The sequence below is a fragment of the Lutra lutra genome, chromosome 16 (assembly GCF_902655055.1).
Source record: "Lutra lutra chromosome 16, mLutLut1.2, whole genome shotgun sequence".
NCBI classification, from domain to species: domain Eukaryota; kingdom Metazoa; phylum Chordata; class Mammalia; order Carnivora; family Mustelidae; genus Lutra; species Lutra lutra.
Window position 1 is genome coordinate 15,999,687 of NC_062293.1, and position 25,526 is coordinate 16,025,212.

Sequence of the window (25,526 nt, forward strand, 5' to 3'; positions counted from 1 at the left end):
AGCAGGAAGCAGATTCTACACTTACCCAATCTCATCGTATCTAGTAGTAATTAGGGCCAAGTGAAACCTACCACCAAGAAGGACCTAGCAATTTGACAACCAGGCAAGGTAGAGAAGAACAAGACTGACCAAGCCAAATCATCCCTAGACTCAGGGCTGAAATACAAAATCACTAATAATATAAATTCCCCTTTTCCTTGCCTTCTTAAAAAGAGCTTTAAGGAATATTTCAATTCAGTCTTTATTTTTAACTAAAAGTAAACAGAGAATAAGAAATAGTACAAATGACTCTAATGGCCAGGAGGGATAACAATGACAACACCACATACAGGAAGTAAGGAAGCAGATGAGAAGTGAAAACTGGAGAGACCTAGGTATGGATTCTTACCCGCTACGGCACAAGAGTAAATGAGCACTTTACAAGTGTTAAACAGGTTTGTTTCACTGACCATATAAAAAAGTGAAATGAGAAATTACTGTACCAAAATCCATGAGAGGACAAAACTCAGAAAGGTAAGATCAGCACTCAAAAAAAAAAAAATTATTTCTATTTGAGGGCATTAGCTGATTTAATTCCAAATTAAAACTGTGAAACTGAGCTGTACTTTAGGAGGCCTGGAGGGATGCGAAGAGAATGAAGTCAAAGCCCAGGCCCTTCCCAGTGAACGGAGTCTAGGAAATCCACCCCATATTTTAAAACAAGGAGTCCAGCTACCTTTACAGGACAAGAGTGACCCAGAAACAAACCAGCCTTCATGGAAACTCAATGGATAGGTTTACGCAGATTAGACAAATTAAAAAAAAATAAAGAAGGGGGAGGTAGGTCAGAAGAAACTACCCAGCATTAGCTTTGGAAATAAAGACCAGCAATCCAGAAAACAGAGTAGGAGGCAGAGAAAATACAGTAAGAAGGTCTAATATGTTTAAACAGAGTGCAAGAGGGAGAAGACAGAGTAAGGCAGAAGCAACATATAAGGTGACAATGGCTGAGAATATTCTAGAACCGATTAAAACCAGCAACCCACAGATTTAAGAATCCCAACAGAATAAGTAAAATTCAACCATTCACAAAAATCTACACATAGATGTTTACAGCGGCTTTCTTCATAACTGCTAAAACTTAAAACACAACCAAGATATCCCTCAGTAGCTGGCTGGATAATAAACTGTGGTACATGTGGACAATGGAATATTATTCAGTGCTAAAAAGAAATGGGCTAACAAGTTATGAAAAGCTATGGAGAACACTTAAATATTACAAAGTGAAAGAGGCCAGTCTGCAAGGCTACATACTGTGTGATTCTGACTATATGACATTCCATAAACCATAAAACTATGGTGACAGTAAAAAGGTCAGTAGTTGGCAAGGCTTAGGGGAAGGAGGGATAAACAGCTGGAGCACAGAGGATTCTTAAGGCAAGAGAACTACTGTGTATGATACTATAATAGAGGAAGATCCTTACACATTTGACGAAACCCATAGAATGTACCACACCAAGACTGAATCCTAACGTAAACTACGGACTCTGGGTGATAAAGATGTGTCAACAGATTCATCAATTCTGACAAATGTACCACTCTCGTAGGAGATATTGATACTGTGGGAGATGATGCATATGTGGGTCAAAGAGTTTATTGGAAATCTAGGCACATTTTCCCCAATTTTGTCCTGAGCCTAAAACCTCTCTAAAAACTAAAATCTATTTTTTTTAAAGATTTTATTTATTTATTTGACACAAAGAGATCACAAGTAGGCAGAGAGGCAGGCAGAGAGAGAGAGGGAGAAGCAGGTTCCTCGCTGAGCAGAGAGCCCGATGCGGGGCTCGATTCCAGGACCCTGAGATCATGACCTGAGCCGAAGGCAGAGGCTCAACCCACTGAGCCACCCAGGTGCCCTAAAATCTATTTTTTTAAGTGAATGCTCAGGTTCCCCCCAAAATATTCAAATGTAAATAAAGCACAGAGAAGTAATAAAGGCAAAAAAGTAATCCAACATAGACATATCACCCATTCCCACTTTATAATACAGAAAATCAAAGACAAACAGAGAATCTCAAAAATGGGCAAAGACAGATTACCTTCAACAGAACGGCAATGAACTAAAAATAAAAAGGATATAATGGAACCCAGTAGATAACAGTGAACAGTGTACTGAAAGAAAATAACAGCCAACCTAAAATTTTAAACTTAACAGAAATACCATTAAAGAATAAAGCAAAGAGGCACCTGGGTGGCTCGGTTGGTTAAGTGCCCTACTCTTGATTTCAACTCAGGTCATGATCTCAGCGTGGTGAGGTGGAGCCCCAGGTTGTACTTCACGATCGGTGTGGAGCCTGCTTATGGTGCCCTCTCTCTCTTCCTTCCTCTCCCTCTGCCCCTCCCCACCTTAAAAAAAAAAGAGTAAAGCAAAACACCCAGCTATTTTAAAGCAGATGAAATGGGGAGACGATCACTGGTAGACCCACACTAGAGGAATTTCAAAGGATTTATGTTAGGAATATATTTATAATATCTTAGAAGAAAAAGTGTTCCAGATTAAAGGTCAGGGACACAAAAAGGAACGAAGAACAAAATGGTAAACACAGGTTTACCTATGTAGATTAGGTTAAAATAACACTGAGTACATAAACAGAGTCAATAATAATGTGAATCTTAAAAATATACATACAAAGAGTGGGTACATGACATTTCTTGAATTTATCAAAACCCATAGAATTGTGCAACACAAAGTGTAAACCCTAATGTTAAACTATAGACTTTGGTTAATAGTAACATAACAATATGGCTTCATCAGTTGTAACAAATCTACCACACTAATGTAAGATTTAATAATGGGGAAAAGTAGGGATGCCTGTCTGGCTCAGTCCATAGAGCATTAACTTTTAATCAATCTCCAGGTCATGAGTTCAAGCCCATGGTGGGTATGGAGCTTACTTAAAAAAAAAAAAAATAGTGGGCAGAATCTAGAGAGCCAGGGAGGAAGTATGAGAACTTGGTGCTATCTGCTCAATTTTCTATAAACCTAAAACTGTTCTAAAAAATAAAGTTTATTAATTAAAAATATGTGTGTAATTAAATATGCAATAGCATGTGAGCTGGAAGAGGAATAATGGAGTTAAATCTTCAAGCCCCTTGTACTGACAAAGAATAGGACTGGGTGGCACAGTGGGTTAAAGCCTCAGGTCGTGATCCCAGGATCCTGGGATCCAGCCAAGCATCGGGCTCTCTGCTCAGCAGGGAGCCTGCTTCCTCCCTTTCTCTCTGCCGGCCTCTCTGTCTACTTGTGATCTCTCTGTCAAATAAATAAATAAAATCTTTAAAAAAAAAAAAAAAAGGAATAGGACAAAGGTGCTGATTAACATTAATCTTTGACAACAGATAACACATTGTAATTTCTGTGGTAACCAATAAAAGAGTATAACTTACAAACCAGAAGATGGAAAAATGGAATGTTAAAAATAAATAATATTATAACTGACAAAAATCTGAAAGTGGGGAAAGAAAAAGTATTAAAGGCTTATTTCTTTATCTCTCACAGTAGAAAGCTAATCAAAAAATGAAAAAAAAAATCATTTCAAAAGAAGGTAAAAAAGGCTTAAGCTTTAAAAAGGGGCGCCTGGGTGGCTCAGTGGGTTAAGCCTCTGCCTTCGGCTCAGGTTATGATCTCAGGGTCCTTGGATCAAGCCCCACACCGGGCTCTCTGCTTGGTGGGGAGCCTGCTTCCCCCTTTCTCTCTGCCTGCCTCTCTGCCTACTTGTGATCTCTCTGTCAAAAAACAAAAACAAAACAAAAACAAAAAAAAGCTTCAGAAAGACTTAAAAAGAAACACCAGTAAGATTTAAGCCTAAATATGTCATTGCATTAAATGTAAATGAACCAAACTTTCTAACTGAAGGACAAGAATTTTTAGACTGGAGTAAAAGGATAAGCTAGAGCAGCCAGAACAGATCATGCCTATATGGATGACAACTAACTCTACTTTCATCTTCTCAATATTCTTTTCCATTCAACAAAAACTTATTCAATGTACACAACGTGTTAATCATTTCAACAGAGATAAAGATATCATACATGTTCCCAAGGAGACTAATAAGGGAAACAAATAGTATGTTATAATAAAAGGTTATCAAGTACTAATAAAATAATGCAACTAGAATAGTGCAGGTATCTAGAAAAGCTATAAAGATGACATATCTAGATTATGCTTTGAAGAAAAAGCTGAAAGCTCATCAGGCAAATAAAAGAGGTAAGGTAAAGGAGAAAGTATGAGCCTGTTTGCTAACATTACAGGTTAGGAGATCAGTCACAGTTTACGACAGAAGAGGGAGAGAAGACAGCCAATGAAGTTGAAAAATTAGGGTAGGAGTTTTAGCTCTATCCAACAGGGCAACGGGAGCCTTTAAAGCAACAGAGTAAAATAATAATGCTGGTACTTTTAGAAGTCTATTTTTAAAAAAAATTTTTTTTTAAATTTAGAGAATGCATGAATGGGTGGGGGGAGGGGTAAAGGGAGAGAATCCTCAAGCACACTCCCAGCTGAGTGCAGAGCTCCAGGGGAGGCTCAATCCCACGACCCATGAGACCATGACCTGAGCCAAAACCAAGAGTTATAAACCTAACCTACTAAGCCACCCAAGCACCCCTATTTTTAGAAATCTAACTGGGGACAGTTTACAGAGAGATATATGGGATAGGAGAGACTGGCTACTACGGTATGAATGAGGAAGGACTGAGAAAGTAGCAGTCAGGACAGACAACTGCTTGAGAAATTTCAGAGAAAGTAGAGACATGAGTTGATACCTGACTACGTGTGAAAATGAGAGGAAAATTAAACAAATACTAAGTTAATGAAAGGGTGAAGACAACATAAAGCCAAACATAATAATAAATTTAACAGTGCCTTAAAATTCAATGGTGTTAAGTGTAGACTTTTTCTTAGAATTTATGCTTATTGAGCACTGTCTAACTATGAATTAAATATAAAACACCAAAACGTGTATTTTTTTAAATTACTGGATTGGTATGTAAAATAGCGAACACTAGATATCCATAACTAACACCTTTTTTTAAGGGTTGGGCAGAGGGAGAATCTTTTTTTTTTTTTTTAAAGATTTTTTTTTTTTCTTTTTTAAAGAGAGAGAGCACACAAACATGGGGGGTTGGGGCAGGGCAGATGGAGAGGGAGAAGCAGACTCCCCACTGAGCAGAGGACCCTGGGATCATGACCTGAGCTGAAGGCAGATGCTTATTAGCCAACTGAGCCACCCAGGTGCCTGAGAGGGAGAATCTTAAGCAGGCTCCACACCCAGTGCAGAGCGTAATGTGGGGCTCAATCTCATGACCCTGAGATCATGACCTGAGCTGAAATTAAGAATCAGGGACTTAACTGAGCCACCCAGACACCCCCATAAATAACACCTTATAATTGATCCAATTAACTAAATGACAGGAGAAAAAAGTGTAAGTTGGTTAAACATCTTTTCAGAAGTCAAATTTGATCGTTTAAAATGATCACATATCAGAAAAAATAAAAATAAAATTTTTAAATAAAGTGATCATAAGGTGCCTGGGTGGTCAGCTGGTTAAACATATGACGCTTGATTTCAGCTCAGGTCACGATCTCGGGGTCATGAGATTGAGCCCCATTTGGGGCTCTGTGCTCAGCGTGGAGTCTGCTTGAGATTCTCTCCCTCTGCCTCTGCCCTTCCTGTGCTCATGTGTGCACACTCTCTCTCAAAATATATAGGCAAAATCTTTATTAAAAAAAAAAGTGGTCATGTAACACAAATTTACAGAATGTAGAAAAATAGATCATTTTTCTTTAAGACATCAAAAATCTACTATGTGATACTAGAAGTATTTGGTCTTACTTCAGGCTCTACAAAGTGAAGGTTCTTATTGTGCCAAAAGAGACTATCCCACTTTCATGGCTTCTCATTTTGTTCTTTTCAATACCATCACATACTACATAATCTTTTTTATTCAATACAACTGAAATTAATGACAGTCGAAACAGCAGACTGTAATGGGGAAATGTAAAAAATGTAAAAAAAAAATGTAAAATATAAATGTAAAAATGAAAAAAAAATTACACCTTAAACATTTTCTTTGAACTTCAAACCTATAAATGTATATTCTGTTGCCAGTCTTTGGATGCAGGCCTTCTGAGTTATAGATCCACTGACTACAGCTCTAGTCCCACACAAACCACACCCAAAATGCATTGTCCAAATTTCTAGTTTCAATTTCTTTAAAAGTGAAGCAAGACTTAAAAGATGCTTGTCAAGGATCTAAATGAAGAATTCTTCCAGCTTACAAAAATAAAAAAAATTTTGTAAACATTTAAAGGCATCTCCTTATTGGCTCACCTCTTACAGTCTTTCTAAGGCAGTTAATTTAGTTTTCAGAGAATCAACAATTCTCACATTTTACAGTTACATTTCTTAGGGTTAGGAAATTTTACATTAAATTATATAATTATAATGCAAGTGCAAGTTGTCATAATGCAGCCCTTTCTAAGTCTGTAATTCAACCAGTGGGCATCGGTATGTCTTACAAAAAGAGAACACAATTTATTAAGAGTAGCATCCCTGTTACAAAAGATTTAAATTCACTTCTTATTGCTCTTATTGTACTTGGAACAATACCTGGCACAAAGTAAGTACTACTTAAGTATTTGCTACTATATTAGCATTAAAACTAAACTAGCTACAGGGGTGGCTGGCTGGCTCAATAGGAAGAGATGTGACTCTTGATCTCAAGGTCATGAGTTTGAGCTCCACGTTGGTAGAGATTTAAATAAATAAATAAACTTAAACAAACAAATTACAGGGTCCTGGATGGCTGTCGGGTAAGTGTCCAACTCTTGATTTCAGCTCAGGTCATGATCTCAGGGTCTTGACAATCAGACCCGCATCAGTCTCTACGCCCAGCATGGAGTCTGCTTGAAGATTCTCTCCCTCAACCCACTCCCGACTCTCACAAGCTCTTTAAACAACCAAAAAATCTTAAAAACAACAAAAAAACCCACTAAACTAAACTAGCTACAGAGTGCATGCAATGGTGGAATTCTAGCTACTTTACACAGCCCCTGGAGTCAGAGACGACCTGTACTTTGTCAAAATGGGGCTCCTGGCCAGCTCAGTCAGTGGAGCATGTGACTCTTGATCTTAGGGTTGTGACTTTGAGCCCCATGTTGAATAGAGAGATTACTTTAAAAAATAAAATGTTAAAAAAGTGAGAAAAAGAGCAGAGTAGGGAAGAGAAACTGCAATAGGTCCTCACTGAAAACACATGAACACAAGGCAGGCAGTTTCACATAACTACAAGTGGATTATCCAGTACTTAAGGGAGGAGATCTTAAAGAAAGAAGGAGGCTAGCTCACATACCAGGTCAACAAGAAATGAAAAAGTAGGTTCACAGCCCAATATAACCTCATCACCTCAAAAATGCTAAGAAGATGGTTACATGTCCTCCTAAAAAGTGGCACTAGATAGAGAAGGAAAACCAGCTGTATTTTCTCAGGACATATTAATTAAGCTACTTTCCTCCCACTAATGACAGAAAACACCAAGCTCTTAAAAAAAAAATCCATGCAGGGGCGCCTGGGTGGCTCAGTGGGTTAAAGCATCTGCCTTCGGCTCAGGTCATGATCCCAGGGTCCTGGGATCGAGCCCCGCATCGGGCTCTCTGCTCAGCAGGAAGCCTGCTTCTCCCTCTCTCTCTCTGCCTGCCTCTCTGCCTACTTGTGATTTCTGTCTGTCAAATAAATAAATAAAAATCTTTAAAAAAAAAAAAATCCATGCAGTGCACCCCAAGGCACAAAACAAATCTTTTGGTTTACCGATTATGAATTAAAAACACTAACAGAAACTGAATGCATATAAATGCAATATGCAAAAAAATTTCTAATTGGTGGATTAAAATCCTAGACATCAGTGAAGAGCAACTGAAACATAAATGATGAATGTGGTAGCTTTACCATTTTGTTTTCACCTGAGTTTTGTGATGCAGATCTAGTTTGCAGGTGTAAAAAAACTTGAGGCAACATGACGGGAGATCTATTAGCAACCAGAAGTTCAAACACCACAGCTACTTAAAACACTCCTGTCCATTAGGAAAGAATCCACAGTGGCACTAACTTTCTTCCTTCTATGGACATCAAAAAGTACTGAAAATGGTATGAATAGCTAGGAGAAACTCAAGAGACAGCCCCTGAGGGCTACAGCAGTCCCACTAGATGGCACTATCACAGGAAAGTCACTCGGTTCTCCCATTTAGAGCAAGGGCTGAAAGCTCTCTTGATCTTTGCGAAACTGAAAACTATCAATTCAATGACATCCTCGTTGGGAAATTATGTTATGACCCATAATGAGGAATTCAAAACTAGGAGGAGTTTCTCTCAAAGCACCTTTTCTCCCAGTAGCATGGCCTCCTCCTCCCCAGTCCTATTTCAAATCAGTGGTCTAAGGGATACCATGTCTTATAGGCAAAGGAAGTCTCACAAAATGGAGATTTTTTTTCTTCTTCTTAACTCCAAGCTACAGAAAAATTTACTTGCTCCCCCCCTACCCCCCAGAGATTCTTTGCTATGGAAAAAAAAAATCAATCTTGATCCTTGTACATTTACTGTCGTCAGTATACTTACAATGACTAAAAACATCGATATAACATGCAATTAGGGACATTAAAACATGTGGATATAAATAAATTTCTTATATATAAGAGGAAAAACTTCCTATTAAACAGGCAGATTAAGTTTCCTGACACCTTAATTACATGATTTTAACTTGGGCCTGGGCAGCAAGATTCACAATGTCCATTATCCCCATCACCTATGCCCTACTCCATCAAAAGTATACCTGGATATAGCTATCATGACCTTAAAAACTGAAGAAAAGAAAGGCATACTGGGGTGCCTGGGTGGATCACTGGGTTAAAGCCTCTGCCTTCGGCTCGGGTCATGATCCCAGGGTTCTGGGATCAAGCCCCACATCAGGCTCTCTGCTCAGCAGGGAGCCTGCTTCCTCCTCTCTCTCTGCCTGCCTCTCTGCCTACTTGTGATCTCTATCTGTCAAATAAATAAATAAAATCTTTAAAAAAAAAAAAAGGCATACTAATGACAAAACCCAATGAATTTAAACAACATACAATTTGAATACAAACTTACTTTTATTCCATAGGTGATCACTTGAACAGACAGATTTGGATATGAAATTTCTGCTGAATTCCCAAATTAAAAGACATATCAAAAGTCATTATTAGATAATCAACTGAATCAGAGATCAATTTTATACTCAAATATACTGCTCACTTCCAGCTGAAGCTACTTCTCCTAGATCAGAGAACTCACGTTTATACATGTATCTTTAATATCCATCAACAGTCACTACAGCCACTCCAAAGTGCCACAAGTCCATTATTAAATAACAGTGGCCAAAGAAACCAAGAACTACAAAATGTGGGGCACCTGGGTGGCTCAGTGGGTTACGCCTCTGCCTTTGGCTCAGGTCATGATCTCAGGGTGCTGGGATCGAGCCCCACATCAGGCTCTCTGCTCAGCGGGGAGCCTGCTTCCCCTCTCTCTCTGCCTGCCTCTCTGCCTACTTGTGATCTCACTCTGTCAAATGGATGAATAAAATCTTTAAAAATAAAAATAATAATAACTATAAAATGTGTAACAAATCCTGTGTTCCCATAGCACCTTGTCACAGTTCTAATACAAATCTCACCAAAGTATCATTTCCCTCTCACTTTCTCCACATCAGAGGCTTGGAGGCACTGAGCTATCTATCATTCCTGAAACCCTGCACAATGCCTAGTATACAGCAGGCACTCAATAGCTACTGAATGAACAAAAAAACTATCAGGGTATTGCAGCTCACCAAAACTATGAGACCCTCAAAGCAGCCAATTTTCCAACTAAACCTTGCCAACACCTTCTCCTTTAAGAAGCTGCTCACCAAAGCCTGAGACTAACATTTAGGTCACCGTAAGAAGTAAGATTTGCTGCAAAGCACAGACAGAAATGTATCGCATTAAGTCAAAGATCAAAAATTCCCAAGTCTCAAGGCCAAATAATGCAACAATCTCGGATTGGTGAAGCTTTTAAATAAAACATAACAAATATATGTTACATGTTGTATTAAAATCATAAATACATTGCACTAAAACCATCTTATGAAAGCAGAGGGGTGAACTGCATGAGGACGCATAGGAAGCCATTAACGCTGCTTAATTTAACCAAACATTAATGGGGTCTTGATCTTACTTTATGCTCCTAGTACAAAAATGAGAAGCGAGTAGAAGGAAAAATAGGAGGAAGGAGAAGGCAGTCTGGCGGGTGCAGCCAGGAGTCTGTTGAACTGCAGACTGGGAGAACTAACAAACTTAACAGAAGCAGATTTTTCAAAACTCTAGCATGTAACTATCCAAAAACAAAAACAAAACAAAAACCTGTAATGAATCTATGCCAAGTTCTTTCCATTAACAGCTTTTTTTTTTTTTTTGAATGACTGAGTTTTGGCAAAATATGGCACAAAATCCAGATATACAACCCCATCAGTATCCTTGCAGCAAGACCCATGAGAAACCTCTCCCATATTAGAGGGGAAAGAGAAGCATATACCCTCACTCAAAGTCCCTTCAATACTGTTAGGTTAGTGGAATGACTGGTAGGATCTAAGAAAAGTTCACTGGAACCATGAGCTGATCTCCCCTGCAAATCTATCCGTATGGCCCACCCAAACTGATCTCTAATTGATATCTAAATGTGTTTCAATTAGACTATGAACAGTGTTCATGATCAGGATTTTACTCACCTTACTAACACCAACTCCTGTAAACCTGGCCTCTAATAATTCCTGCCTTCGAGGGTCCAGGCTATGCAATTCTTCCATCATTTCTACTGAAAAAGACAAAGTAAGTTGTAAGACCAGAAAAACTAAAACATGAGATACCAATTTTTAAATACAATAAAATGCAGTAATTATTTCACTGAATGTTCGCACACAGGTAAGCCTCAAGTAAATACAGCAATACAAAGAACAATACATTTAAAGTTCAAAATGGCTCAGAAGTCCTCTTCCAAGGGCTACTTATCCTTGTCTAGTTCTGATCTGATTTTAACAGCAAAAAACATCAAACCCTTCATATAATCTCCATAAAAGTTGAGCAAGGACTAACTTGCAAAGTAACAACAAAAAATTCCTCCTACCAAGCTTTGAATTTAACTAAGTACTTCTGGATATTTGTTTCCCAAACCCACAGGAACTAGTTCTTAAACTAAAAATATGAATCGTTAATAATAACTTAAAAATAATGTAGCATGAATCAGTAGCTACAAATAACTTCAAATAACTCTATTATATTATATAGGTCCTTTCTCTGAAGAGCTCACAGGAGCTCATGAAAAAAGGAATTAATTATTTTAAATTTAATAGAGAACCCATGGTAAAACCATCAACCAGCATTCACTCAGGAAATTAGTAGAGCTCCATAACCATCCCTTTAGAAAATCTTTTTCTGACCACTCCCTGGAGCAGTAGGTTTCTCTAGACATCTGCTTTTAGCACTCCTTCCAAGCAGGGAAGGGCAGGAGGACACCATTTTTAAACTCCTTCCACAACCAATAAATGCACAGGCTACTTTCAGCAAATATGTCCATCCACTGCAAGAGATGAACTCTTGCAGAACCCACTGGAAACCTCTCTAGTATTAAAAGTGGAACAGGAGCATAAACCATTACACAGACCCCCTTTGAACATATTACTAAACAGCGATCGCAACGATTGGCATGATTTAAAAGTTCACTGGGAACATGAATTAAACATTCTCCTCTGCAATCTAACAACTCCACATTAACTGTAACAACCCCTACCAGTCCTCCAGTTTCATTTCCCTTCCTGGATTGAGAGCCTGGGGCAAAGGGGAATGAAAGGGTGACAAATTAAAGTTTCACCCTCACAAACAAGTGCAGGTTAGCGAGGGAATAAGGAAATTCTCGAAAAAGGCAGAAAGGCATCTTCAAAAAGAAAAAGAAAGGAAAAGGGAGATTGGGAGAGAGTCTTTTCCCCCTAAGTGGCCTTCCTCGCGTCTGGCCCTGCCCTAATCAAGGCCGGAATGGCAGAGGTTGCAGCTTCCCTCAAACCCTAGGGTCTCTCGGAACATTTCCTAAACCTCCATCCCCAGGCCTGGTCCGGAAAATGACGCCCCAGCGGTTATTCCATTTAATGTCAACTCATGTTAAGGAAATCTCCACTCTGTCTCATTCCAGCGGGGCCTTGGACTGGGATCCTCCCTGCAGCCCTCCCTGCAGCCCTCCCTACAGCCGGGAAGCAGAACCGATGGGGCCTGATCCCGGCGCCCCTCGCCTCCCGCCGGCTCCAAACTTTCCCCAACTCCAGGCCCACCTGTCACGGAGGGAGGGCGGGCCGGCTCTCGGGGGCGCCCGGGAGGCTGCCGGGGCCTGCAGCTGCCGGGGCGTCCCCTTCGCCCTGGCGGCCGCCGGCCCCACTCCCAGGCCGGGGCCGCCTGGGCCTCCCCCATCTTCAGCCCGGCCCCTCGGCGACCCGCAGCCCTCGGGGAGCCCCTCCGCCTCAGCGCCGAGGAGCTGTGGCCCGGCGCCAGCCCCCGGGTGGGCCCGGGCCGCAGCCTTCTCAGCTGAGGGGGTCCCCCGGACGGTTAATGCCCCAGGCCCGGCGCCCTCCCCCGCCCGGGGCTCAGCCTCTCACCTGCCGCCGCCGCCGCTCCACGCTCCTCCTGGGAGGGGCCCCGACCCGACCCGGCCGCGGACCGCTCTGCTCTCCCCCTGGGCAGGCCCGGGGCGGAGCCGGGGCCTCTCCTGAGCGCCGCAACCCCCCGCCCGGGCAGCCGCCGCCGGCGCCGGGCTCCACGAGAGGGCGGGCGGGGGAGGGGGGCCGCGGAGGCCGCAGATCCCCGGGCTCGCGTACAGAGCCAGGCGCCTGACGCGGGCCCGGGCCCGGGCGGCCGCGGGGGGCGCGGGACCGGCCTCCTGGCGCCGGACAAAGGCCAAGGGAGGCGCAGGAGGGCCCAGGCCGGGCCGGGAGGTGGGGGCCCGCTCGGCTGGGGGCCACTCGGGTGCGGCGCGGAGGGCGGGGGGGGGTCAGAACCGCTGGTGCCCAGGACCCGCCTCCGGCCCCTTAATCCGGATCGGTTCGGTCCGGATTAGTAGTGATCGGTGTAAACACACTAGTGAAACCGCGTGTTTCCTCGCGAGATTTGCACGGCTGGGAGGTGGGGGGGGGGTCCTGGGGGGGTGGGGGAAGAGCCGACAGTGGGGGAGGAGGGGGAGGGGACGAGGAAGGTGGGGGGGGTCCCCGCTGCCCCGGCGCCCCGCCTCCTCCAATCAGCGGCCAGGCTGGCGGGCAGGGGTTAACCAGGGGACCCCGCGCCGGCGGAGCAGGCCGCCGCCTCGCCGGGCGGCTGAGGGAGGACGAACGGGCGGCGCCGGCGACCGGCCGCTCGGAGCCCGACCCGGGCCGGAGTCCGGGAGCCCCCGCCGCCGTCCGTGGGCTACCGGCCCCCGCTCGCGGGACCGGCCTGGCCGAGGCGGTTGGGCCGGCGCCCTGGGCCGCGGACCGGCGCTGGAGGGGCCTCCCAGATCCGCCTCGCCGAACCCCGCTCCCGTCTAGTCCCACGTCTCCACGAGTTTGGGTGAGAACTGGGCTCGCTCTACCCGGGGATTGATCTTAGAGGAAGAAAGCCCGTGAGCCGGCGGACCCCGCCCGAACTTCCTCGGAGACGCCCAGTTAGTGAGTTCGCTGTGCCACCGCGTTGGCTTCTCGCACGCCCCGCCACTCTCCAAAGGGACCCTCCGGCTCCCCAAACCCACACCGGCCGCCCTGGAAAGCGGACAGCCACTTTCCCTCCACATACCTGGCTGGCAGAGGGCGCCTCTAGGGACAAAAGGTGCCCTGGGATCAAAGCTGGGCCCCCACCCCCGCCGGGATGCTGCCCTCTGGAAGAGGGGGGGCGCTACCCCAAAGGGACACCCAGACACCCAAAGGGGAGGTTCTATTTCAACCTCTGACAAGAAAAAAAACAAAAACAAAAACACGGCCCTCTTGGGTACTTAGCGGGACCTGCGGGTAAGTGCTAGAATGGAAAATACGGGTCTGCCCTTCACAGAATGTCTACTGAGGAATGAGAAATAGGAAGGGGTGAGCTCTTGTGCGCGGTAGCCCCTGCAGCAAGGAGGGCCTCCTGCATAGGAGAAGCTCCCACTCTGATCACCCAGCACCAAATGGAAAAAAAAAAAAAAGAAAAGAAAAGAAAGAAAGAAAAGAAAGCATATTCTCCACCGACTCCTAGGAGCCAGGACACTTGACTTCAATGCAAATACTCAACTTTGTATTTTGCTCTATCTCTTCCTTGATCAGACGTGTGAAGATGATTTAAGGAATACAAGTAATTCACAAGGGGAAAATTCAGACAATGAACAACAGCCTTGAACTTTTCCAGGGGGTAGGCCAGTACTTCAAATGGAGTTTTTCTCTTATTTTTTCTTAATTCATGTTACATTAACAGAACACAGGCTTGCCGAAAGGGCAGAGGATGGCAGTTTACTTTTTGTTCATTGCTCGACCTTCCATACCCTTGGACCAATTCAGGCACTGTAGGAAAAAAAATCCATTAAACCAAGAGTCACCTTGCCCCAGATCCCAGCCAGGTTGGAAAATGCACACACATATTTCCAAAGATAACAGTGTTTCAAGGGGGAGGGGAAGAGCCAACGGGGGGGGGGGGGGGGGGGGGGGGGGGGTAGAGGGTAGGGAAAAAGGCCAAGGTGGAGGGCTGTAAGGAGAGCCAGAGAACTGAGGAGCAGATAGAATACATAGGACTTGCCTTCCCCTCCAACACAAAACACCAGCAAATGAGGCAAGCTCTTGGGTTATGGTGAATGATCAAGAAAGCAACTCCTTGGGGCACCTGAGTGGCTCAGTGGTTATTAAGCCTCTGCCTTGGGGTCAGGTCATGGTCTCAGGGTCCTGGGATCTAGCCCCGAATCAGGCTCTCTGCTCAGCGGGGAGCCTGCTTCTCCTTCCCTCTCTGCCTGCCTCTCTGCCTACTTGTGATCTCTGTCAAATAAATAAATAAAATCTTGGAAAAAAAAAAAAAAAAGCAACTCCTTAAAGAGACACCGGAATGTCAAGGGAAAAGACTTTAAGAGAAGGAGCACTGGACAGAGTCAGAGCTGAGTTCCAGTCCAGCCCCTCCACAGACAAGCTGCATTGACCTATTACCCAACCTTCTCAAGCTTTGCCAACCTCATCTATGAAGGAACGGTTTGGACTAGATTTACAAAGTCCTTTCCAGGTCTAAAAGGCTATGATTCCATTTTATGAGGTAATTGTCTCAAATAATCAGTGGAATACGGGGAAAAGTTAAATTTTTAGTTTCGGTTTTCCTAGTGTGTTTTTTCTGTGTCAAAGAACTTACACCGTCATAGGTATATTCACAGCCCCACTCTAGATTTAACACTTATCCTAGTAGGAATTGTTTGTAGGAATTTAATGAATTTGCTTACCACAAAGATTGGGTGCTTCTATTTATATGCATTGTAGAAATGAAGATATCAAGTGTCGGGAGCAAGGGAAAAGAACTTTACCCTTTCCCAGAGAAAGATGGGTAATTTCAAAATAAATTCTGTTGTCAGATGGTTCCTCTCACAATGTGATTGAACCTTGGGTTCATGAATCAATTTGTTTAAAATGTGTTTGCTCACATGGCAACTACGTCCGACTCAGCTTGTCATAGACCGGCAAATGGGGACATGCCCCATGCAAGGACCCAGTTCCCATTAGCTGTGGAAGGCTCAAACACAGATCCAACTAGAAGCTGTGCATATTGATGATCTGCTCCTTGTCTCCAGGGGAACGTATGACCACTCCTCCAAGTTCATGTTCATAGTCACAGGGAAGACCATGGAGAGCTCGCTGGACATGCTTTAGTCTAGTCTTGGTGTTCCCCAAGGTGTGCTCTGGAAGCTTCGATAGGTTAATATGCTTTAAAGGGAGTAGCCACACATTGGTCCTTGGGAAACTCTTGGTTAAAGTGAAGTGGAATCTGTTACTTCAGTACTACTTGCCCAAAACGTGTAATAGGCATATGGCAGTCGGGTTGGGGGAGGGGTGATGGAGGTTTTCAGTACTTTTCCATGTAATTTTGGAACCACCACTCTGGTTTTGATTGGTTGGCTAGTTGGTGTTGGTTGGTTGAGTGTAGTCATGGAAAAGGTGTTCTGAGACCTGGGGGAAACTGGTTTAACCTCCTTTTGCTTTTTGACCTGTACCACACTAATGACTGTCCAGCATCTCCTTAAATGTTTCATAATATCCACCATCTGCAAGCAAAAAGATCCTGGCATGTGATACTGAGCAGGTTGACAGTCTTAGTGTGATTGCACCTTTTCTAAAAGGAGCCTGCAATGTGGTGGCTTAAGACGACACACTTACTAGGCAGCGTCCTTGATTTTAATCCATTCTGCCCCTTATCAGCTGTGTAGCCTTAAGCAAGGTATTTAAGTTCTCTGTGCCTCAGTTTCTTTATCCACAAAATGGTGTTAAAATCTCCCAGGACTGTTGGCGGATTAAATGAGATCCTGAATGGTCCCCAAACTCCACATTTCTGCAAAGGATTTATGTACATTTGTCATTAGACTGGTCTAAGGACACACAGTTTAACTTTGGAAGCCCAGCTGCCAGTGTACTGAGTTGTTTAGGTGTTTTGTCTCATAACAGAAAAGGGACCAAAAAAAAAAAAAGGAAAAGGACTTGATATCTTCTTAAAGAAAGCATTACATTTGTCAGGAGGGGGGAGGACGGGTGTGGGGAGTAGAGAAAAACAGGTCACCTGCCCAGTCTCTATGCTGTTCTTCCCCCACACCCAAGAATTGTGGGTTTCTCATATGAATAAATAAGAAATGGCACGAAGGCAATATTTCCACTATAAATTGCACTAGATGGGACAGTGTAGAATCCTAAAGTATTTGTGACTGGACAGACTAAGTTTCCAATCCTGACTCCACCTCTCGGGTTCCCTGTCTGAAAACTGGCCAGCACACCTAATTCCATGAGTTGCTTTAATTAAAACCGAAACAGTGATGGGAAATGGCTTGTCGCCATGCCTGATCTACAGTAGGTGTTAAGTCAACGTTTTCTCTCTTCTCCCCATTCCTAACAAAAGGAGAAAGTGGTTGGTTCCCGTGATCCTGCACTACAAATTTTAAAAAATCCAGATCCCAGCCTTTGTCAAACTCTGCCAGTCATTCTCCTGTCTCTGTGTTTGTCATAGCCTCCTCCCGCCGAACTTGCTTCACAAACTTCTCTTGAGCACGTGCCCTTGACACCGTTTGCTTTATTTATCAAGTCATGCATTCTTCCCCACAGCGCACTGACGGGCAGGGAGGGAGCAATCTTCTCATTCTCCTGGAGAGTATACCTCCCATTTCTAATTTCCTCTTCCAACTCCCTCCCTGAAAGTTTTTTTTTTTAATAAATGTCTTTTCCCTGCATCGTGTGTTCCTTCTTCCCAGCAGCTGAAATGCAACATAGAGCAAAAGAGAGTAAGTGTACTTAAATGTAACAAGACCCTTAGCTACTGAAACCCCATTGGTTGTGCTCAGAAAGAAAACTTCAAGTTGGAAAGAACAGCAAACATGGTATTTGTGGAAAGTGGCAAAAGTATATTTTTAAAGTCTCAGTTCTGTTGGCTTTTAAAAAAAATATGTCCTCAAAGTTTATAATTGTTTAGTAACCTCTGTACCCTATGTGGGGCCGGAACTCATCCCCAAGATCAAGAGCTAGGTGTTCCCCTGACTGAGCCAGCCAGGCGGCCTAATGTTGGCTTTTTATGTTAGGTTTAAGTCATCAACCTTCTGACACAGTGACACAGGTCATGAGGGAAAGGGAGCCCGAGCCCCAGGCCCATAGAAAGGAAAGAAGGATCACCCGGCGTGGGGCAGGAGGCTTGGGAATGGCCAGCCCCTAAAGGCAAGTCAGAAGATGAGCCCTTTTCTGTACAGCCTCTGAGCTAAGAATGAGCTTTACAATTTTAAACTGTTGAAAGAAGATAGGAGGAGGAATAGTATGGCACATGAAAATTACATAAAATTCTAATTTTGGCATCCATAAATAAAGTTCCATTAGAACACAGCCACACTCATCCTTTACATGTCTGTGGCTGCTTTTGCACGACAGAAACAAAACAATTGTGACAGGCCAGTAAAACCTGAAATCTTTCTATCTGGTCCTTTACAGAAAGTTAGTCCACCTCGGCTCTGGGCCAAGGACTTCTCAAATTGTAAGGAACATATATAACCCCTGGGCATCTTGCTAAATGCAGGTTCTGGCTTAAAAAGTCTGGGATGGGGCCTGAGACTCTGCATTTCCAGCAGCTCCCAGGTGATGCCCTTGCTGTTGGTCTGCAGACCATACTGAATATCATGGCCTTCTAAGTCTTGTCTGTCTTATGTTAATTTTTGTGAATGATTTCTACATAAGCAAATCTTAGAAAATATGAAAACTTGGAGTGTAACCCAGGATAATAACCTCAAACAGATTTTCCACGTTTCATCTCATATTTTGGCATCATGTAATGGCCTGATGGCCATGGAAATGGACTTACTGGCAACCTTGCTGGGGCCAAAGGGATTGCAGCCCCAACATTCCTGGGATGTGAGGTTCCCTTGTATTTGCAGTAAACTTACCATTCTGGCTCCAGAAAGACCCTTCTGAGTTCACCTTATCCAACTTATTCTTAAAGAAAAAAAAAGATGATTTTCTTTGAGAGAGGGAGAGAACATAAGGAGGAGGGAGGAGGGGAAGGAGAAGCAGAAGACTCTCCACTGAGCAGGGAGCCTGATGCGGGACTCGATCCTAGGACCGTGGGATCATGACATGAGCTGAAGACAGATGCTTAACCGACTGAGCCATCCAAATTATTCTTACCTAGCCCCCAAATTATTCTTGATTTTTCCAATTTGAGGCAAGTCTCCTCTCTCAGCTTTTCCTTCAGGGACCAGCACTTCTCAGAGCAACTGACCCTTGGAGAAACATCCAGGTTCAAATCCTAGCCCTTCTAACATGTTCTAAGACCTAGGGACACGCAAGTTCCAGTACCTCCATTTTCCTACCTGTGCAGTGGAGATAAAGTACGTAAAGCCACTGGATTTGTGGTAGGAGCTTCTAACCTGCAAGCATCTCAAAACTTCACATACCCCAAGCCCAAGCCTGCTCCTCCCCTGAGTGGACTTATTTTAGCAAATGTCAATTCCATTTTTTCATGATCTAAACCAGAAACCTTGGAATTATCCTCTTCTACCTTTACCCCCGGCTCCTCCACTTCAGCCTCACTGTCAGCTCCCACCTTAGGGCCTTTGCACTTACTATCCCTCTACCTGGAATGCACTCCATCACATACCCCACTGGTGTTGGCCACAAGGCTTTACATCACATGAAGTGCATCCTATCTTCTATTTACATATGATAATGGGATATAACTGGCAAGTAGCTACCCTTCTATGATAGAAAAGAGCCTCCCACCACTTTCAAGGGAAACCATTCTAGGCTTCTGAAGTAAGTGAGGACTAAAAAGAGCACAGCCCCAAATCAAATGCTTGCTCTTATGTGCCCGCCACTTGGAAAAACACACAATAAACATGTGACTGTATGTCAAGGGTAATGTGTGTATGAGAAGAAAGCAAGTAGGAAACATGAATAGAACCCTAGGCCCTGGGGGTTGTGTAGATGCTACTTTTTTTTTTTTTTTTAGATGCTACTTTCTGTAGGCAGGTAGGTCGAGCAGAGCTTTTCTCCCATAAAATGCCATCTGAGCACATGCCTAAAAGGAAATGAAAGTGCAAACCCTGTCAGTCTAGGGGTAGAGCCTTCCAGGGAGAGAGAACAGTGAATGAAAATGCCCTGGGCCCAGAACTTGCAGGCCAAAGTCGTCAAAAGTGTTTCTGGGCTTTCCAAGCTGTGTGTGATAGACACATGCTGCAGAGCAGAGAACACAGGTGGGCCACAACTGCAGCCAGGTTCTGGTGTAATGGGGTACTTAATGCTGTGGTGCATTTCAACAGTTTCGAGACTGTGTATAATGTCTAGTCCCAAAGGATAGGGATTATAACAGAAAGCACTTACTGAGCATTTAAGGACAGGCACCAGAATGAGATCATGTTCATTATCACATTTAATCCTTTCAACCTTGAGGAAGGCCCACCATACATACCATGAGGAGGAGAGAGTACAGAAGAGGTATAAGGTCCCCAGTCAGCTCATAAGCAGCTGAATCAGAATTCTCCCAGAGAACATCTGGGTCCAGAGCACACACACCCACCCCCCGCTCCACTGGGTCTAGGTCTAGGCTGTTTCGGGTGGCCCAAGTGCTCTGTTCTGCCCCTCCTGGCCTGTCCCAGGTTCCACCTGCTCTTTTACTTTAGTTCAATTAACTTTACTCCACCTCATTCTGGTGTCTTGTTTCATGACCCCATATTTATTGTTTCCCCCATCTTTCCCATCTGCCAGCTAGTTTTCACTTCCTGTGAAGGTTTACCCATAGATGGCTGGGTAGTTACTTAAGTAAGACTCTTATCAAATTCATCATCACCCAGAATGTGGTTCTTGGTTCTTCAGGTCCCTTGCTTCAGAGCTCATCTAACTCAGGAAGAATGTAATCAAAATATGGAGAGAATGGTACACACCCATGATGTTGATTCACTTTAAAAGGAGAACATGACCGCCAAGCAGCAACATTTGACCAGCTGACTTTCCTCATAGAAAAGCTACTCAGGAAGGCAAACCACACCACAAGGTTCCTCCACAAGCCAGGGGGATGAGTGGGCTAATCTTCCTGACTCCACCATGGTAAGCTACATTCAGCTGCTGTTCCCGATTCCTCGAAACAGGACGCTGTCTTCTAAAAAGCCAGGGCGTTGGTCTGTCCCTGCTGTAGAATGACACCAAAGCCCTGCTTTTTAGACTTCTCTCTTGGGTGCTGGGTGGGCAGATCACAGCTCTTCTGAAACCACAAGCAATGTAGAGGCTTATGTTTTCTTAGACATTTGGATCGCCCATTTTTAGCCAACTCTGCTTCTTTGTAGGTGGCTGATCTCAGCCTACACTTGTTGAGTCTTCCAAGTCATCTTCTCAGGGTTTTGCAGGTATCTTGGTGAGGCCTTGGGTTTTAGGTTCTGCTTTAACATTTATTAGCATAAGACTTTAGGAAATTGAAGTAACTTTCCTAAAGTCTTATCTATCAAGCTGACAGCTAACACCTGTCCTCCTCCCGAGCTTGCTCTAAGGATGAAACCTGCTAACACAATAAAGCTTTTTGAGATTTGGAAGAAAAAAAAAAGATCATATAAATGCAAAAATGAAATAATTTTTCAAGGCAAGATTTCCCTAAAACAATAATTGCAACAGGGAAAGAGAAGCTGACATCACAACTGGGCCCAGAAACCTGCACACAGTCTACAGCCTATAGTCTACCCAGTAGCCCAGGGTCCATTACTGATGGCAGCGTGGTTCCATCTGGTCCAAGAACTGCCACCCTAAAATACACTTTCATATCTTGGTATTTTTTTAAGATTTATTTTAGAGGGGACGCCTGGGTGGCTCAGTTGGTTAAGCAGTTGCCTTCGGCTCAGGTCATGATCCCAGCATCCTGGGATCGAGTCCCACATCGGGCTCCTTGCTCAGTGGGAGCCTGCTTCTCCATCTGCCTCTGCCTGCCACTCTGTCTGCCTGTGCTCACTCTGACAAATAAATAAAATCTTAAAAAAAAAAAAAAAGATTTATTTTAGAGAAAGAGAGAACATGTGAGTGGGGGGAGGGGCAGAGGGAGAGATAGAGAATTGTTAAGCAGACGCTCTACTGAACATGGGGCCCAATGTGGGGCTTCATCCCAGGACCCTGAGATCATGACCTGAGCTGAAACCAAGAGTCAGACACTTAACTGAGGGAGCCATCCAGGTCCCTTCTTGATTTGAAGCCATCCACAGACTACAGAGATATTGTTTGCCTGGTCTCCCATTGTTCTTTCCCTAATCCAGATTTTGGTGCAGAGTAAATGTGATGCTGTGAAAGCAATACAAGAATCAGAGTTATAAGACCTGGCTCAAAACTCAGCTCTGCCTCCCTGTCAGTGAGGCTCAGTCCAATGTCATTCCCCTGACTGAGCTCTGGCCACCCAACTGTTAAGGGGCCCCTCAGAATTGCTGGGAGGCTGGGATGTGGTAACCTAGAGAGACTAGCATAAGGCCAGTATGTAGAAGACACTCAGAAGATGCTTAGATGCTTATTAATTTTGTTCAAAGAAGCCTGTTTAAAATAGACATGTCAGGGGCACCTGGGTGGCTCAGTGGGTTAAAGCCTCTGCCTTCGGCTCAGGTCATGATCCCAGGGTCCTGGGATCGAGCCCCACATCGGGGTCTCTGCTCCGCGCTCCGTGGGGAGCCTGCTTTCTCCTCTCTCTCTCTGCCTGCCTCTCTGCCTACTTGTGATCTCTATCTGTCAAGTAAATAAATAAAATCTTTAAAAAATAAAGTAAAATAAATAAAATAGACATGTCAGAGGCACCGGGGTGGCTCAGTCAATTAAGCATCTGACTCGATTTCAGCTCAAGTCATGATCTTGAGGTTATGGGAAGAAGCCCTCCCCTACCCCATAACAGCACTCCCTCTTTCTCTCTCTCTCTCAAATAAATAAATAAATATTTTTTAAAATATTAACAATAAAAATGTCTGGTCACAATCACTGATTTGTTTGATGAGAGAAAGCTGTTTATCATTAGTCTCCTCAAAACAGAGATTTTAACTCCTAAGGTTTTCCCAGACATCCCGAGCTCTTTTAAGAATGTTTTTTGTTGAAAAAACACAAAAAAGAATGTTTTTTTAATCTTCCTAAACAGATAACTGTGTACAGGAGAGGGGATTTCCAGGCACCTGGGTGGCTCAGTCGGTTAAGTGTCCGTCTTCAGCTCAGGTCATGACCCAGAGTCCTGGGACTGAGTCCTGCCATCGGGCTGCCTGCTCCACAGGGAGGCTGCTTCTCCCTCTGCTTCTCTCTCTCCTTCTGTCTCTCATGAATAAATACATAAAATCTTAAAAAAAAAAAAAAAGACTTCCTTAGTTGCTGCTTTTGCCCCCAAGACAATGGTGTATCAGCTCCCAGGCTGCTTAAGGGGTGGCAGGATTTTACTTTTGTTCTGATGTTCAGTTGTAGCATCAGTGTTGCCAGGATATCACATGGTAACAGATTCCCCAGTCTGACTGCAAACTTGGCATCCTACTGACCAGCGCATCCATTCCACTCTTGTATCGGAGCAGGAAACACCCTGGTAGGTACTTTTTTCCTCACACATGGACAGAAGACTTGCTTGACCAACAGGTCCTTCTTCCCTGGGGTGCCCTTATACATACCCCCACATTGACAACCAGGAGCTGGGCAGAGGCCCTGTCGCCTGCCGTACAGGTAGTTGAGGAAAGGGAAGGGCGCTGGGAGGCCTCGGGTGTAAACACTGCCTGAAGGCCGGCCTCCCACCTGGCACTGATGCAGAATTTGCATGCTGCCCTGTGGGGCTGGTGCAGGGGGAGCTGGTCCTGTGCTCTCGTGGGCCCTCCGTCTCCTCTCCCTCCCCTCATTGTGCTCCCTGGAGCACACCCCACCCCCAAGAAGACCCCCAAGAAGTAGGCCTGGGTTTGGTTTTCCAGCGCCTGCACGTTTATCTCTTCCACTAGAGAAAGTATGAAAAATATGTTACGTTAACAGATTCTTGGCCAGTGTCCCTTAGTCACTGGGGGCATTGTCTTAGAGGCTGACCGGGAGCAAGGCTGACCCCAGGATCCCGTTCAAGCTCTATGCCGCTGAACTCTGGTTACTTTTCCTTCTGAGCCTCAACTTCCTCATCTGTAAAATGGGGACACAATACCCATCCAGAAGGGTATACCTAAAGCATCAAGCACAGTGCTTGGCCAAAGAGTCAGACAGTAACATGGGGCTTCCTGGAATGAGGACTTCTTCTTTTTGCTCATTTGACTTTTAAAAAAACCATCTTCCTAATTGTGTTGACCAATATGTATTTACGATACATAAAATTGACTTTGTTTATACAGTTTTCAGGAGGTCTCTAAACTAGAGCTGAGTCCCAGCACCAGCAGCCTGAAGTGTGATGGCCAGAGGCCCCAGCAGCACCAGCCACAGGAGGGGGGTGAGGGAGCAAGGGGACCAGCCTCTCCTCACCCCCACTCCTTGGGAGGCAGCAAACTTTTTCTGAAAAGGGCCAGATACAGGAACTATTTCAGGCTACTGTCCCTGTTGCAACTACTTAACTCTACGGGCTAGCAGGAAAATAGCCACAGATGATACATAAGTGAAGACTATGGCTATTCCCAGTTAAACTGTTTGCAAAAAGTAAGAGGCTGGCTCCAACAGCTCCGTGATTCCCAGACTGTGGCTTATGTTAGAATTCACCTGGGGGCTGCTTCTTACCACTCTGCACCCCCCTCCAGAGTTTCTGATTCAGTGGGTCTGTGGTGGAGCCTGTCATTTGCATTTCTAATTTCCCAGGTGAGGCTGGTGCTGCTGGTCTGGGAACCACTCTGAGAAACCACCGCAGCCATTCCCACTCCCCTTCTTTCTCTGTGCACCTAACACTTTATTCCTGCTGTGAATATAGCATTTATTTTATATATACATATATATATATATATATATATATATATATAGAGAGAGAGAGAGAGAGAGAGAGAGTTAGTGGTCAGTGGGGGGGGTCCTCCAGGATTTTTTTTTTTTTTTTTTTAGATTTTTAAGTAAGCTTTACACCCAACATAGGGCTTGAACTCATGACTGGGAGAGTGAGAGTATTATTGACTGAGCTAGCCCAGTGCCGCTCTGGGATCCTTCCTAATCACCTTCCTATCCTAATGCCCGACGATAACAGTTGCTCATCATTTAGTGACTTCAAGGGAGGGTCACAGCCATTGAAGCCCCAGGTCCCTCCCTGCTCCTTGGTGGACATTTCTGTCTGGAGCTCTGTGCAGCCTACGCCCAGCCCTGCCACAGAGAAAGGAAAAGGGACTTGTCTCCCTGCCTATCCAGAAACAGGCCAAGAAAGGAGACATTCCCTCTTCAGACTAGACCCTGAACCTGGACTGTTTCCTAAGGAAATAAACCAAGGGAGGGTCGGGGCTGGTTTGTTTGATTTTGTTATTATCATCATCATCATTATTATTTTGCTTCTAAATGGACTGTTCAATTTGTAAGGGGGCCAGGGTTCCATCCAGACAAGTGTTTGCTGTGGAAAACCACCATTTCTGAGTTACACTAAGAGAGCATTTAAAATGAACTGCAGGGGGATGCCTGGATGGCTCAGTTTACGTGCTCAGGTCCTGATCCCAGGGTCCTGGGATCAAGTCCCACACCCAGCTCCTGGCTCAGCAGGGAGTATGCTCTCCCTCCCACTCTGCCTGCTGCTCTCCCTGCTTATACTCTCCCTCTCTGTTAAA

At 44.3% G+C, this 25,526-nt stretch overlaps 2 protein-coding genes across 13 annotated transcripts in view; one reads left to right on the plus strand and one right to left on the minus strand.

Annotated features, from left to right (window-relative positions):
* TLK2 (tousled like kinase 2) overlaps positions 1-12,866 on the minus strand; it is a 121,901-nt gene extending 109,035 nt beyond the window's left edge. For 3 of the 12 annotated variants that reach the window (XM_047708977.1, XM_047708972.1, XM_047708970.1), the window contains exons 1-2: positions 12,412-12,562; positions 10,822-10,907 (exon numbers count right to left, since the gene is read on the minus strand). In XM_047708977.1, coding sequence (XP_047564933.1) covers positions 10,822-10,907; positions 12,412-12,547 — 222 coding nt within the window. In that variant the 5' untranslated portion in view covers positions 12,548-12,562. Of the gene's footprint in view, positions 1-9,170; positions 9,224-10,821; positions 10,911-12,411; positions 12,563-12,732 lie in introns of those variants that run through there. The other 9 variants (XM_047708978.1, XM_047708974.1, XM_047708979.1 and 6 more) reach the window with 6 other exon arrangements.
* On the plus strand, positions 12,686-21,592 carry LOC125087573 (translation initiation factor IF-2-like). The gene is made up of 3 exons (XM_047708017.1): positions 12,686-12,947; positions 13,290-13,675; positions 20,656-21,592. The coding sequence occupies exons 1-3, from the start codon at positions 12,686-12,688 to the stop codon at positions 20,743-20,745; spliced, it is 738 nt and encodes a 245-aa protein (XP_047563973.1). The 3' UTR covers positions 20,746-21,592.
* Positions 21,593-25,526: the final 3,934 nt, after the last annotated feature.